The 12,885-nt window shown below is 43.7% G+C and overlaps 1 protein-coding gene across 1 annotated transcript in view; it reads left to right on the top strand.

The window, feature by feature from the left end:
* aqr (aquarius intron-binding spliceosomal factor) overlaps positions 1-12,629 on the top strand; it is a 44,181-nt gene extending 31,552 nt beyond the window's left edge. Inside the window, exons 32-36 of the mRNA XM_084569231.1 lie at positions 700-870; positions 5,674-5,759; positions 9,885-10,059; positions 11,278-11,388; positions 12,191-12,629. Coding sequence (XP_084425357.1) covers positions 700-870; positions 5,674-5,759; positions 9,885-10,059; positions 11,278-11,388; positions 12,191-12,466 — 819 coding nt within the window. The 3' untranslated portion in view covers positions 12,467-12,629. The remainder of the gene's footprint in view (positions 1-699; positions 871-5,673; positions 5,760-9,884; positions 10,060-11,277; positions 11,389-12,190) is intronic.
* Positions 12,630-12,885: the final 256 nt, after the last annotated feature.

Genomic DNA, 12,885 nt, shown 5'->3' with positions numbered 1-12,885 from the left:
TCCTCAGTTAATGAATATCAAAGCCACAGTAGAAATATGCCATTCATCCCCTCGCTTCCATTTAGGGGATGCTAGAATGGGACATTTTGTTCCAGCTGGGTAGTGATGGCGGTGGCGGCGTTGGGCTCAATCTGAGGTAATTAATTCCAGCCTAAATCAGAAGGCTGCTCATGCATGAATGACTGGGCTTTTATCTGGCTGGAAATTTAAACACTTGACATGCAAGAAAGGGGTATAGCAAGATGATGGAGTACGAGAGAATGAGAACAACAAGGTTTCAAACACAGCGACAGCCTTGGTGTGTCAGTAGGCAGAGGGACTCTTGCATTTGGGTGTTACTGTGAGTAACTTAGGGATGCACACATTGTGAAATTCTGGGTCGATGTTTAAAACAACAGTTTGGCTGTTAGCCAGTGCCAGTTCTGGTGTTTCTTTGTTTGATGTTTTACAGGGAAACACATCTCTATTGGACAGAATAACAGTTACAAAATCATCGTATTTGCCACAAGGTCGATGGTAATCAATAGAGTAAATATCAGCTGATAAATGTGCACATAAATAATCCCCAGTCAATAATAATTGGTTCAGTGTGACTTGTATTGATAGACATTTCGAGGTCATTTCATTAGGACAAATAATGTTCATCCATAATGATATAACACCGGTCTTACCTCACGCTTTCTGTTTTTCCCTGTGAAGAACCTGGGGGAGGCGGAGTATGCCGTGGCTCTCTACATGTACATGCGTCTGCTGGGCTACCCCGCCGACCGCATCAGCATCCTCACCACCTACAACGGACAAAAACACCTGATCAGAGACGTCATCAACCAACGCTGTGCTGGAAATCCCTTCTTCAGCCAGCCTAACAAGGTACGCACCACTTCCACTTGACCCAGCGCAATCATTTCTTTCTTTTTCAGCATAAGTAAGAGCTGAGAAATCTACCCAGTATTTTTGGACACTTAGCCCTGCAAGTAGCAAGTAGCGCGCTCAGCAGTCAGGTCCTGTTCTGTGTAATCTTTGTACTTGTGTTTATTTTCCTGCACCTGAACACCATACTCTTTCACGTGCTACCTTTCGTGTATGACACCAGATTCTACATGCAGCTTCACTTGAGGGTGATACATTGCTTTTCCCATGTCAGGAAGGAATCCACAGTCCCAGCAGACATGTTTTCACCTCATATATATGTATAGATGTGTGTAGGCTTGGTTCGGCGGGAACATACTCAACACACGCGACGTGCACATGAACAGCATCTTCACACCTCCAGGTGTCAGCTGTAGTCATTGCACCAACCTCGTATCCTATGTTACCACCAGAAAGAAAGTCACAACTCTCAATTCTCACGTAGCTTTTGGTGTTTTTGCTTCCCACTACCCTCTTTTCCCCGTGCATTTTAAGCAGATTTATACATTTTAGCAACAGTATTCTATCCCTATAGTCTAACATACATACTAAACGATATTTGAATTTTAATGAATCTCAAGGATACTTGTTGGTTGGAAGATGGAGTCGTATGGACCAGTGAGACTGTAAAGAATAGCGCTACGTTATTCCCCTGAACTCCTGTTGTCTCTCTTCTTTTCTTTCTTTACACCGTGTTAAGTCAGCAGCCCGCTGGCACAGTTTCCCATCCCTGCTCTGTTTGTACTGCTAAATGCTTTTACTCGCTAGCCTCAGGTTATGCTTTCCTTTCCATTCTTTTCCCCCCATCCACATTCTCTCATCTCTCTTCGGTTTCTCTCTTCTTTAGGCCTTTCACGTACTCAACAATGTCACCGACTATTTAAGGCATTCCTGGGAAAAGTTGGAAGATTTTAGTGAAAGTGGCTTGTCATCAGTTATTTGAGTGTCTCTGGAGCGTAGTAACAGATGGCCAGCGTTCGTCCAATAATGCTGGGATCAGTCCAGAAACGTATGTTCTTTCTGTGGCACTCTAGTAGTTTACCACTACTGAACAAAAAGTGAAAAAATAGGTCACAAATACATAGAGGCCATTTTGTCCTAAAACAAGCAGGCACCAAGTTAATCCCCCAGAGTCATTTATGATTGCAGTTTGGAGTCTAAATTAATGTTATGTCCTACCTCATGCAGGGTTGTAGTGTTTACTGATTCCCCTGCTGTTGTATCTGTTTTTTTTTTTTTGTGCTGTGCAACACTACCTTGTTGCTTTGTCTTGAAGTGCATTCCCAGTCCTGACAGCTCTCCAGAAATTGTGCTTAGCCATGTAAAACGTCCTGCAATGTTAAGCCATAAAGCGTCATTCGGTCTGCTCGTGGCCTTAGTCAGTATGCATGCCCAGTGATAAAGTGACAGGAGTGACAGGCTGTTAGATTTGCTGAGATGAAAGATGGCCAGAGAGAGAGAGAGATGGGGAGAGAGAGAAAGATGAAAAATAAAGAGGGGCTCTTGTGGGGGAAAATGCTGAGCAGCTGAAAGGTCACGGTGCTGAGCATTGGTTCCACAGTGTGTCTGACAATGTGTCACAGTGGCTAAAACCAAGCAAATGTCAACAGCCAGCTTATTTTGCTGTGATCGCTTTAATTAGACAGAAACAGAGAGAAAGGCAAGTTAGTACCAGTCACAGTCCAGCTTAAGGTTTTACCCTCAAACACAACATTTCACACATACAGGATTGTTAATGTTTATTCTTTAATTTACTTTAGTGGGCAACACTTGTATCTGAGTTTCCCTCCTGATTGTGCATTTTGAGGCTGGCGTTTGTCCATCTGGATTACAAAACTGAATTTTGAACTTGAACCACACCCCTGGTTGGGATGCACCGCAGCGGGTCAAGGACGGAGGAATAAGAAGCGAAAGGTGTGCACAAGCTTCATAGCTTGTTTGACCAGAATGAGGATGCCTTCTAACCTGATATACTAAAGAAGTTGGGAACCACGTTGTGCATGTCCCAGCCTGCATACTTTGAAATCCTAAGACACATGTAGACACAAAGATGCAAGCAATCCAACATAACACTGTTACCTCTGTCAATCACGGGCATCTCTGGCGAGAAATTGAATAATCTGTCCGTCTGACTGCGGCACATTCCAGGAGGTAATTGCCGTGAATAAGACACGGCAAAATGGACAGAGTAACAAAGAAAGAACGAAGGCAGGCAGAGATCCACGGCTGACTATCAGCCGAAAGACGTCGTGTCGGTGTCTTTGTGACGACGAGGAGAAAGCAAACATGGAAGATAATGATTCTTAGTAAAATAGCGGCGCCTATTAGCAACAACCTGTGTGTTTTGTTTGTGTGTGTGTGCGTTGGTGATCTTCCCCATGTCCACACACACATGCGTGTGCTACAATGACATGACCTCTGTAATTCTCTCCCTGGAAGATTTCTCATAAATAACTAAACACCATGCAAAATGCTACGCCTTGGGGAGATTGTCGATCTGTGCTTCGTTGTCACTGACTGTGGGCTAAGAATAACTCACTGTCTCAAGCACCGCTCCGCTGCAAAACAAGATGCTCTGTTTCGTGTGTGTGTGGATGTTTTGAATGTTTGACTTGAACTTTAAACATTTGACTTGATCATACAGCCCACGACACCTCATGCTATTGTAAAACCAACATATTGTTGCCTCTGGTGCTGCACCTGTTCTACATAGCAACAGGGAGACACGAATAAATACCTCATTAGCCCCAATGCTCTTTCTTGCACACATTCGCACACTTTCACTGCATTCGCTTTTATAATAGCCTTTATATAAGAGGGGCTTAGGTTAGTTCACAGAGAGTTGTGGGAGATGACTACGATTTATTTAGCATGGCTGGTTCATATGTAGTTCTGGGCCTGTGTGGCTTCTCGATGGTAGCTGATGTCCTATTGATCCACTTCAGAGCGTGGATCTATAGAGGACAGACCAACCTCTTTCTGCTGGGCTTGAGTTTTTCAGCTTGTGGTCTATATAACCGCATACCTCAGTTTTCTGGGCAATTGAGTTATTTTGTTCGTGTCACCACTATTTTCATTAAATTCCTCTCGTTCCTTCTTACTTTGTTGCATTAGCATTATCAGCAGCGGCAACGGTGTTTTTTTTCCATATTTTTCCATATTATTGTGAGAAATGTTTTTCTGTCACAGAAGATCCCATGAAATGCCTTAATGCCATCATTGCTATTGCAGCGGTAGCAATCACAGGATTCAATCAGAGTGAATTTTGTTGACAACTTTTTATGGATAAAGGCTTTTCCCTTTGACCTCTCAGGAAAGAACGGGAGTTTTTGAGTCATTAATGAGATTTTTCCTGTGGAAATCTTTGGCGTTCAAGTTGTTATTCCAACTTGGCAACTCTCTTAAATGTAGACACACCTTAGACCTCCTCATATGACCTTATGGCATCCTTTGCGTTTCATCCCCTGGATGAAATAAAGCCGTAAAAAATGCCAGGGACACAAAGCTATATGTCTTGTATTAGAGTTTCCCATACTATGGCAGCCTGCCAGTGTCTAATTTACTTTGCCATGGTCTCGTAACTTATTGGAAATATTTTTGCACGTCTCAAACAACGTTGCGCTTGGGTTGTTTTTCCTATTCCTCCCGAAAAGCGTCTCTCCCACCCTTCCCTCCCCTCCCCAACGCCTCCTCCACCCCCCAACGCCTCCTCCCCCCAGACCCTCACACACACCGGTCGCTTACCTGCTTGGTCCTCAATTTAACCTGACGGAGAACACGACATGGTCAACTCACGTAGCATGTAAAGCTGTTTGTGTTGTTCACTAATACATAATTGACGTTACCGCCACTTTTTAAAACCCGATGTTTGTGCTCTTGATTTTTTTTTTTTAGACCATAGACATTTAAATTATTTAAAGAGAGTTGGTCAAAAACTGAAGGAAAAGACTCCAGATGTAACGTGAACTAGCCTAGCTCTTATTTTATGTGCAGACATGTCATATACAGTAAATAGTTTTTAATTGTTGGGACCGTAAACTCTACAACTCTGCAATTATATAGATAATCTCCACAGATGATATAGGCTGTAGGAGGAGTATAGCATATCACACATACAGTCCAACTTGTATGTTTCAAGTGCTCTATGTTGTCTTTGTTATGTAAGTTGTAGCAACACTGTTGAAGTCAAAGCACAGTTTCGTTCTTCATGTATCAGAGTAAGTACACTTCTCAGCGAGACAGGATTACCGGGGTATGAAAGCAAACTGGCTGACTGGCTGACACTTTCCTTTTGCTTCGGGAAAATAAATAAATAAATAAAAAATCTCCCAGAGAGCTACAGTACTTCTCTATTCTCTGTCTTCCTGAAATAATCTCTCATCCAGTCTAGCTGCATGGCCCCCAGTATCATGGGCCTGAGTCTCCGGGGCCCCAGGTAAGAGGCTACCGCTGGCAAATGCCCTCTAAGCCGTATTAACTCTGCCGGCTGCCCGTGTGGCCCACAGCGATAACGGCAATAACAAGAAAACACAGGCGTCGTCGCTCCCCGTTCCCCCTTCAAAAATAAATAGAGAGAATTTAAGACGGAAAGCAGTCTCGCTCATGTTTTTAAACATCCCAGCTAAATCCACCCACCTGCCTAAAATGCAAACTCTCGTTACTTTGCAAAGTATAATCAGCTGCTTTAGCTTAGTTAGCATATCTTTGAAATGTGTGTGCATTTGTGTGTTGCTGTGTCTAATGAAGATGTTTGTGTCTGTGCAGGTTACAACAGTGGACAGGTTCCAGGGTCAGCAGAACGACTATATCATCCTCTCGCTGGTGCGCACCAAAGCAGTGGGACACCTAAGGTAATTACTTGTGTGCATGCCAAGCGGAAAAATATACCTGATCCAAAATAGCCTACAGCTCCCAGCAGCTTTCCCACTATAAAAATACTTGTGTAATAGGAACTACACCTAAGATAAACATCCTCCGGGGAAACGACGCGGCAGAAATGTCGGCGCTGAACTCTCCTGAGACGGCTGCTCTCGGGAGGCTTTGTCGTATTTAACTATTGAGTGAGTTTTGCTAAAGGAAATAGCGGCGTCGCTGTGTTGAGCTTAATTCTGATGCAGAGGAGATGAAGGTGCGTTAGAGCCGGAGCTGTGGAGCTGACTGTAGTTTTTGTCCTGGTTCAGAAAAGCTATTGTGCGCTGATGACAAAGAGCTCAGTTCTGATCAAAGGCAGACTATGTACAGTAGTAGTCTGTAAGAGACATGATTTGATGTCCTTTCACTTTTCACTTCACGCCCATCTCCCTCCACTCAAGTGCACTCCCTTGCTGACCTTTCTCCTCAGTCTTCAGCTTTGTCTCCTTATCTCTACACTTTCTGACTCCCACCTCCTTCACATTTCACTGAATTGATTTCTACCCAAATGGCCTTTCACTCCTCAGCTGCCATGAGATCCCAATGAGCCCTTTACACTTAATACACCACAAGTTTTAATGCTAGGCTCCGCAGTACTTCTATTTGCCTCGCTGTGATGTACAGTATCTGCTCTGCTCACAGCTTTATCACGACACTGGACAGTCGGCAAATTGGAACCCCAGTGCAAATAACAAGCCATTCCTTTTGCTGCTAAATACAGGTCCCCCCCACCTCCACACCCCGCCCTTCAAGCGTGGTCATTTTAGCCGGCAGTGAAAGCACTTAAAAACTCTATTTTGCTCTTTCCTCATCTCACAGATAAAGCAGTGAAGTGATGTAGCTGAGGACGAGAGAGAGTGCAGCAGGCCACAGAAAGTGGTGGTTTATCTTGCTGGCAGCGTCTGCTCCCCGCTCTGTATCATTCATTTGATCTTGTCTCACACTGGATATTACACCCTGCCTTATACGCATTCTCAGTGTAGCCGTTATTCCGTGCGGAGGCATTCGATAGCCCTGGAGCTTCTGTCCTCCTGGAATTGGACTTTTTACAAGACTGAGCCTAGTTTTCAATCAGATTCTTACAATGAGTGATGAGCTCCTACATGAATATGCAATTTTCTGGCAGAGTTCAGAAGAGTTGTGGTTATTTCACGTGAGAATATTTTAATTACAAGTTGATGACAGTTGTTTGGTTATTTGCCAGACCACATCAAATCTGATCAGCTGAGTTTGTGAGTATTAAACTCCTGGTAAATAAAAAAAAAGATTTTTGCTAATTTATTCAGTGATAGAATTGGGATTTTCTGAGGTGTCGGTGTACATGGATGCAAGACATGTAAAATTCTAAATGTAAAACATATGCTCAAGGTTTGCTCTTTGTCTTTAAAGGTAGTTTTTCTTCTCGTCATCATTGCTTAGTACTTGTTCTGAGATCCGTGACACATTTTGAGACTGTTTTGATTGTTATTGATGCAATATTTATAAAGCTAAATTGAACTGAGACGTATCCAAATTCAGAGTGAGAAAAACGAATGAGTTCTCGCAGTGTGACTGCCGCTGCAACCGACCAATCAGAATAAATTACAAAATGATACACTGGCCGTTTTTAAATTAAGGGAAATAGATGGTCTCAGCGTTGCACAGTAAACTTTCACATTTGTTGTTGCACTGTATTTCACTATAAATGGAGAAATACTTCTCTGATTTAGCGTCGCATCTCTACAACACTGTGGATGGACGGCTTCCTTTTAGCATCAGAGTTGCAGAACCAGAGAAAATGTATTTTTCTTTGTATATATTCTTCCTTATCAAAGGCTGCCGCCTACATTACCTACAATGGAACCACCGTTCAGCTCGGTTTATACTAACAACTCTGCACGCAGCCTACGCGAGCGGCCTATGTAGGTGTAAGCATTTATACTCGTTCTTTGATCAAGGGGGTAAAATGTGCGACGAGTCAAACAACGATGCTTGGAGTTTATAAATGTAGAACAGCATTTTTTTGCTGTCAAATCAGGTCAAATTTGCAGAAAACGGGTGAAATTTATGTGTTTTGTGCATAAATGTAGCTTCGTATGGTTACTCTGTGTGTTATGCTAGCAGAGACATCCTTGCAAACCACTAACCTCAAGCAGCAAAAGGGGGAAAGATCTTACACTCACTTCCGGCTGACACACAGACTCAAGTAGCATCACTTCTGGCAGTTTATCAGACTTACGTGCAGCTCAGAAAATTGTATTATTATAATTGCATAAGCTGTATTATACCCAAAGACTTATAAACAGCCTTCGATGTATGTCTCCTTTAATAATGGGAGAAATAGACGTCCTGTTCATTCATATCTTGGTGTCCCTAACTCCTCTCAATGGTCAGCTGTGTGGTTGAAAGAGCAGTGGTTCATGGAAAGTTCTTGTGCTGTCCATTGTGATTTTTCCCCCCCCCCATACTGGCATCTCTGCGGCGCACCACTGACTTTTACCTCGCAATCCCCCTCCACCGCTCTTCCCCCTCTGTTCCCGCATCTCTCCTCATGGCAATCTGCTGCCGTGACAACCACAGGGAACGCAGCTGACCATATGATGAGCTGACCCTTGCTTTGACAGCAGAGGCATTCCTGCTGATCCACAGAGGCACGCTCACGTGCAAGAGCACACGCTTTGACAGGGAAGCGCAGATCCGGACATGCTTAGACACACACACGCACGAGAAAACTCACATAGAAATGGTATTCGTCCACTCTGCCCTGTCATGTCACAGCACGGTCCAGGTGGGCGTCTCTCAGTAGTGGCATGTCCACAGGCTATCATGCTTCATGATTGGTTCGTCTCCTCTGCAGCTCTGCGCCCATTGGTGTAGGCTGTAGTAGTTTATCTCTGTGGAAATGCTATCCTTCATTTAAGTTTAATTTCGTGTCATTTTTTAAATTTTTTTTTTGCCTGAAATGTGAAGTAATTTAATCTATAGACTGTTCATAAGCTTTCTTTCTACATATTCACGGAACTCATCATGCATTTGAAAGGATTAATCCGCTTAATCTCCCAAAGTGCTCAGGTGGACTCCACGTTCCACATTTTTTGGCTGCGTATCAGTATGTGTATTGTTTATGTTGGTGTGTGATTTGTGAATGCCTCTGCACAAACATGGTTGCCTGCATTGCCAGAGCTGCTTTGCGTGAGCCAAAGACTTCTTCCCTCAGATGCTCAGCCTGCTTCTGTGCTCTGCGGCTGTCAATAAGCCAATATGCTTTGTGTCATACTGTAGACTTAAAGGTCTGCTAAATAGTTTTAGTTGCGCTGTTCCATTAGTGTAGGCTATGAGAATGCTCTACACAGACAATATGAATATTACGTACTAGAATAGGTTAAAGAAATCCATTTTTATTGATTAATTTTTTTATAACCGAGCACATTTTAGTGGCTTTTAAAAGCTGTCCAACATCTATGGCCTTTTGTCCTACATGTGTATTGAACTGATTGTTAATATACCTTACAGACAGTAGATGGATGTGTACTACGAGCATCGTTTTACTATCCCGCAGACTGTAGCTTAACTTTAGGGCTCTTCGGATTTAGTATTTTTCAAGCTATTTGACAGATATATAGACCTTCACTGGCAGTACTCCACCACTTTGACTAGTTCAGCAAGCCAAGCAAATATTCCTCCTCACTCCTCTGTCTCTAATCTCTTAATTCTACTGGATGGCAGGAAAAAAAGTAACCTATCTACCCTTTGCTCTACTCTCCCACCTTTTCCTCTCTTTGTCTGCTGTGCTTATCCATGCCCTTTGGCTTCCATTCTTTTATTTCTATATTTGTCCCACTCACCTAGTGCTGCTTATCCTTCACTAAACCTCTCTCCTCCTACACTACATTGATTTTTTTCTTCTTCAATCTTTACTTGATCCTTTTTATGGTGATCCCTTTACTTCCCTTTTGGTTTCTGCCCCCTACACATGATTTCCACTCCTCCTCAATTTCACACATTCCTCCCCCACCCCTTTCACATGCTCCCCTTTGTGTCAAATCAATTTTCAACTTTTTTTTTTTCTTCCTATCACTCCACAGGGATGTGAGGCGTCTGGTTGTGGCCATGTCAAGAGCCAGACTGGGTCTGTACATCTTCGCCCGAGTGTCATTGTTCCAGAACTGCTTCGAGCTGACTCCTGCCTTCAACCAGCTCACTGCCAGACCACTGCAGCTGCACATCAGACCGCACGAGTACTACGGCCAGGAAAAGCCTGTAAGCGGACACTCATTCTAGTTTTTCGATGGCACATATTCCCTTTCATCTGGCTCATTATGAGGTATTCAGGCATCACATTTGCTGTTAAGATCTGAGCTTCCTTTAACACGTTCCACACCAGAGTCCGTTTACGTGAAGCTGTTGCCATCTCCAGTATGCCACCACGTCACTGCTGCTATAGCCCTGACTCTTATTCTAATCCTGCCTCTATATTCTGAATGGAATCATCAAATCCCTCTGGTCGCCGGTCTTATTGCAGCTTTACCCTTAGCTGCGGTCTGTTAACGGCATTCTGCAGAGGCCATCCGAAAGCATGGGAAACACGGGGTCGGCTATAATTAACCCCCAAAGGTCAGAAAGCAAAACCACTCTCTCAAATCCCGCCCAGTTGGCATGAGACGACTGTTGTCTGGTCACCGTGTCTCAGTGACTGGCGTTTGCGGCAACAGGGATTTCTAAAATACCCCATAGCCTCTGACACTTCCTCTGACTCTAGAGCGTTCATCCCCGTGGGGGACAGCTCTTTCGGGCACACACATGCGACCCCCGCTTAGCCCGTCTATCCAGTCAGTAAACCCCTGCTGCTTACATGCAGATGCAGATTAAAAGTCAGCTTTTGTCTGGCAACAATCGCCCAGAACTGTCATGGGCTATTTAACGGTGCCGATTGAGAAGCTGAAAACTACTGCTTAATGCTCCGTACGAATATATACACATTTACAGCACCATAAAACATAACGTATAATCACGGTTGCATCTTAATGCACCAGATCATTTTACTGCAATGAAACCACGCACAGTTAAGTTCTACAGTAGTGAAGTGCTCAGTCTCATTTTCTTTGACACGTTGCCCACGGGGCCTCTGAGCATCACCCCTGTATTTAGGAGGCAACAGCACAGCAGATTAAAACATTCCTCAACTCACTCTTCAGTTTAGACTGTAAGACCCTGTCTGCATACTAATACCGTCCAATTACAAATTCTGCATCCTCAGTCTCTTTTGATAGTACGTGAGCAGCGATCGCTGGGGGAACAACACATTTGCTTTCGAATAACGAGCCACTAGTGGCGGACAGGTGAATCGTGCTCGGATCAATCCCTCACGGGGGCGGTGCCTGAAAGAATGGTTGCCTTCTTACAAGACAGATTGGGTTTATTATTATTCCTTTCACATCACATCCTCTTACTGTTTTTCTTTTGTTTCCTATGCTTCAGAGAGACGCTTCAGGACAGCCAGACCAAATCGTGAAGAACATGCCGGAGATGGCCAACCTGGTGTATAATATGTACATGCACATGATCCAGACCTCCCAGAAGTACAGACAGGTAAAAAACTCTTAGTAACCACAGTAGTAAAGAGGCATGGAACAACCCACTACTGTTTATGACAGTGCAGTGTCATAAATTGTCACTGTTTTGGTATTTTATAACCTTTAAAGTGCAGTACAGTAAATAGGTCACATGTAAGGAGTGTTGTATCCGTGCACGTGGAGAATTAACAGGCCACAAGCCAAGCATATTAAGCGAAGCTCGAGTGGTTTTTCAACGGCGTCACATGATGTCTCGTTGCTCTCTTAAAAAGAGGAATACTAGATGACTGTAAAAGAATACTGAAAATGGAGACGGACCTTTTTAATCTGATGCTGTCCACAAGTACTGTAATTACAGTATAGTACTATGCTCTGAGGCACTCAAAGAATATGTTAATGTTGAATACAACTAAATTTCATGCACTATTAGAGCTGACTCTAATACAAGATTCCTGCAATAAGTAATACCTCCATTAAAGTGATAAAGTTTTGGTTATTTTAGAGCTGCTGTGCTGTGTCGTACTGACAGGTGTATCTATTATTTTGTCCCATCACATATGTGTTTGGTCGCTGAGGGTATTTACAAGGTGAAGGAACTGCAACTATTCTTTGAGGAACAGATACACTTCTGTACAACATGCTAAATTAAACAGCCCCTCATCAAGTTGAACACGTCTTTAAAAGAAAAATTGTGATGGAATAATTGATATCAGGGAATTTATATAAGTCTAATAATGATTTAACTTGAGTATATTGTACATCATAATCTCAGATTCTTATCCATGTGTTCATTATTTTCCTTTTCTCTGGCTTCTCAGCTGCAACAGCAGAACCTGGCTCTGCCTCCACAGCAGACCAAGGCAGACGCCGCGGTCGAGAAAGCACCAGCCAGTGCCGAGGAACCGCAGAAAGAAACCCCCATGGAGCAGGAAAACCCGGAAGGAGAGGCGAGCTCAGAGCCAAACCCAGCGGACAGCGGTGAGAGGGAAGGAAACCAGGATGCAGTAGGCCACGATAAGATGCCAGAACATCCGGGAAGAGACAGCGACAGCGAAGGCGAGGACAGCGCAGGGGAGCAGGAGCAGGGGCAGTAAAGTGTCCTCAGACGGGACTGCTATCGAGGGACCAAGTGGATTCCCCAAAGAAGAAAAACGTGATTCTGAATTTGCAGATTCCAACGACAATGTTCCATTATTTTTTTCCTAAAACATCACATTTTTGCTACGATCAGTACTTTATTAAAAAAATGAAAACATCCGTTTATTGTCTGCGGCATATTTATGTGCTCAAACGCTGCCGCCAAAGCTGATAATACTCTTCAAGAGATCTGTTTGTGTCTCTCGCACGCTAACAAACAGTCAACAAACACGCTTAAGCTCTGCAGAATCTCTCTGTCATGATGCTTCCATCCTCAGCGTTAAGCACAACTCAAATCTGACTGGCTCAGCCTATGCCGACCACACAAGCTGCGACTAAGCTGCGTTTGTAGGTCAGTCCCTTTTACCCAAGGGTC

This window comes from Chelon labrosus (assembly GCF_963514085.1).
Source record: "Chelon labrosus genome assembly, chromosome: 20".
In the NCBI taxonomy this organism is placed as follows: Eukaryota; Metazoa; Chordata; class Actinopteri; order Mugiliformes; family Mugilidae; genus Chelon; species Chelon labrosus.
The sequence above is the reverse complement of the archived record's forward strand: the minus strand, read 5'-3'. Positions and strand labels throughout refer to the sequence as shown.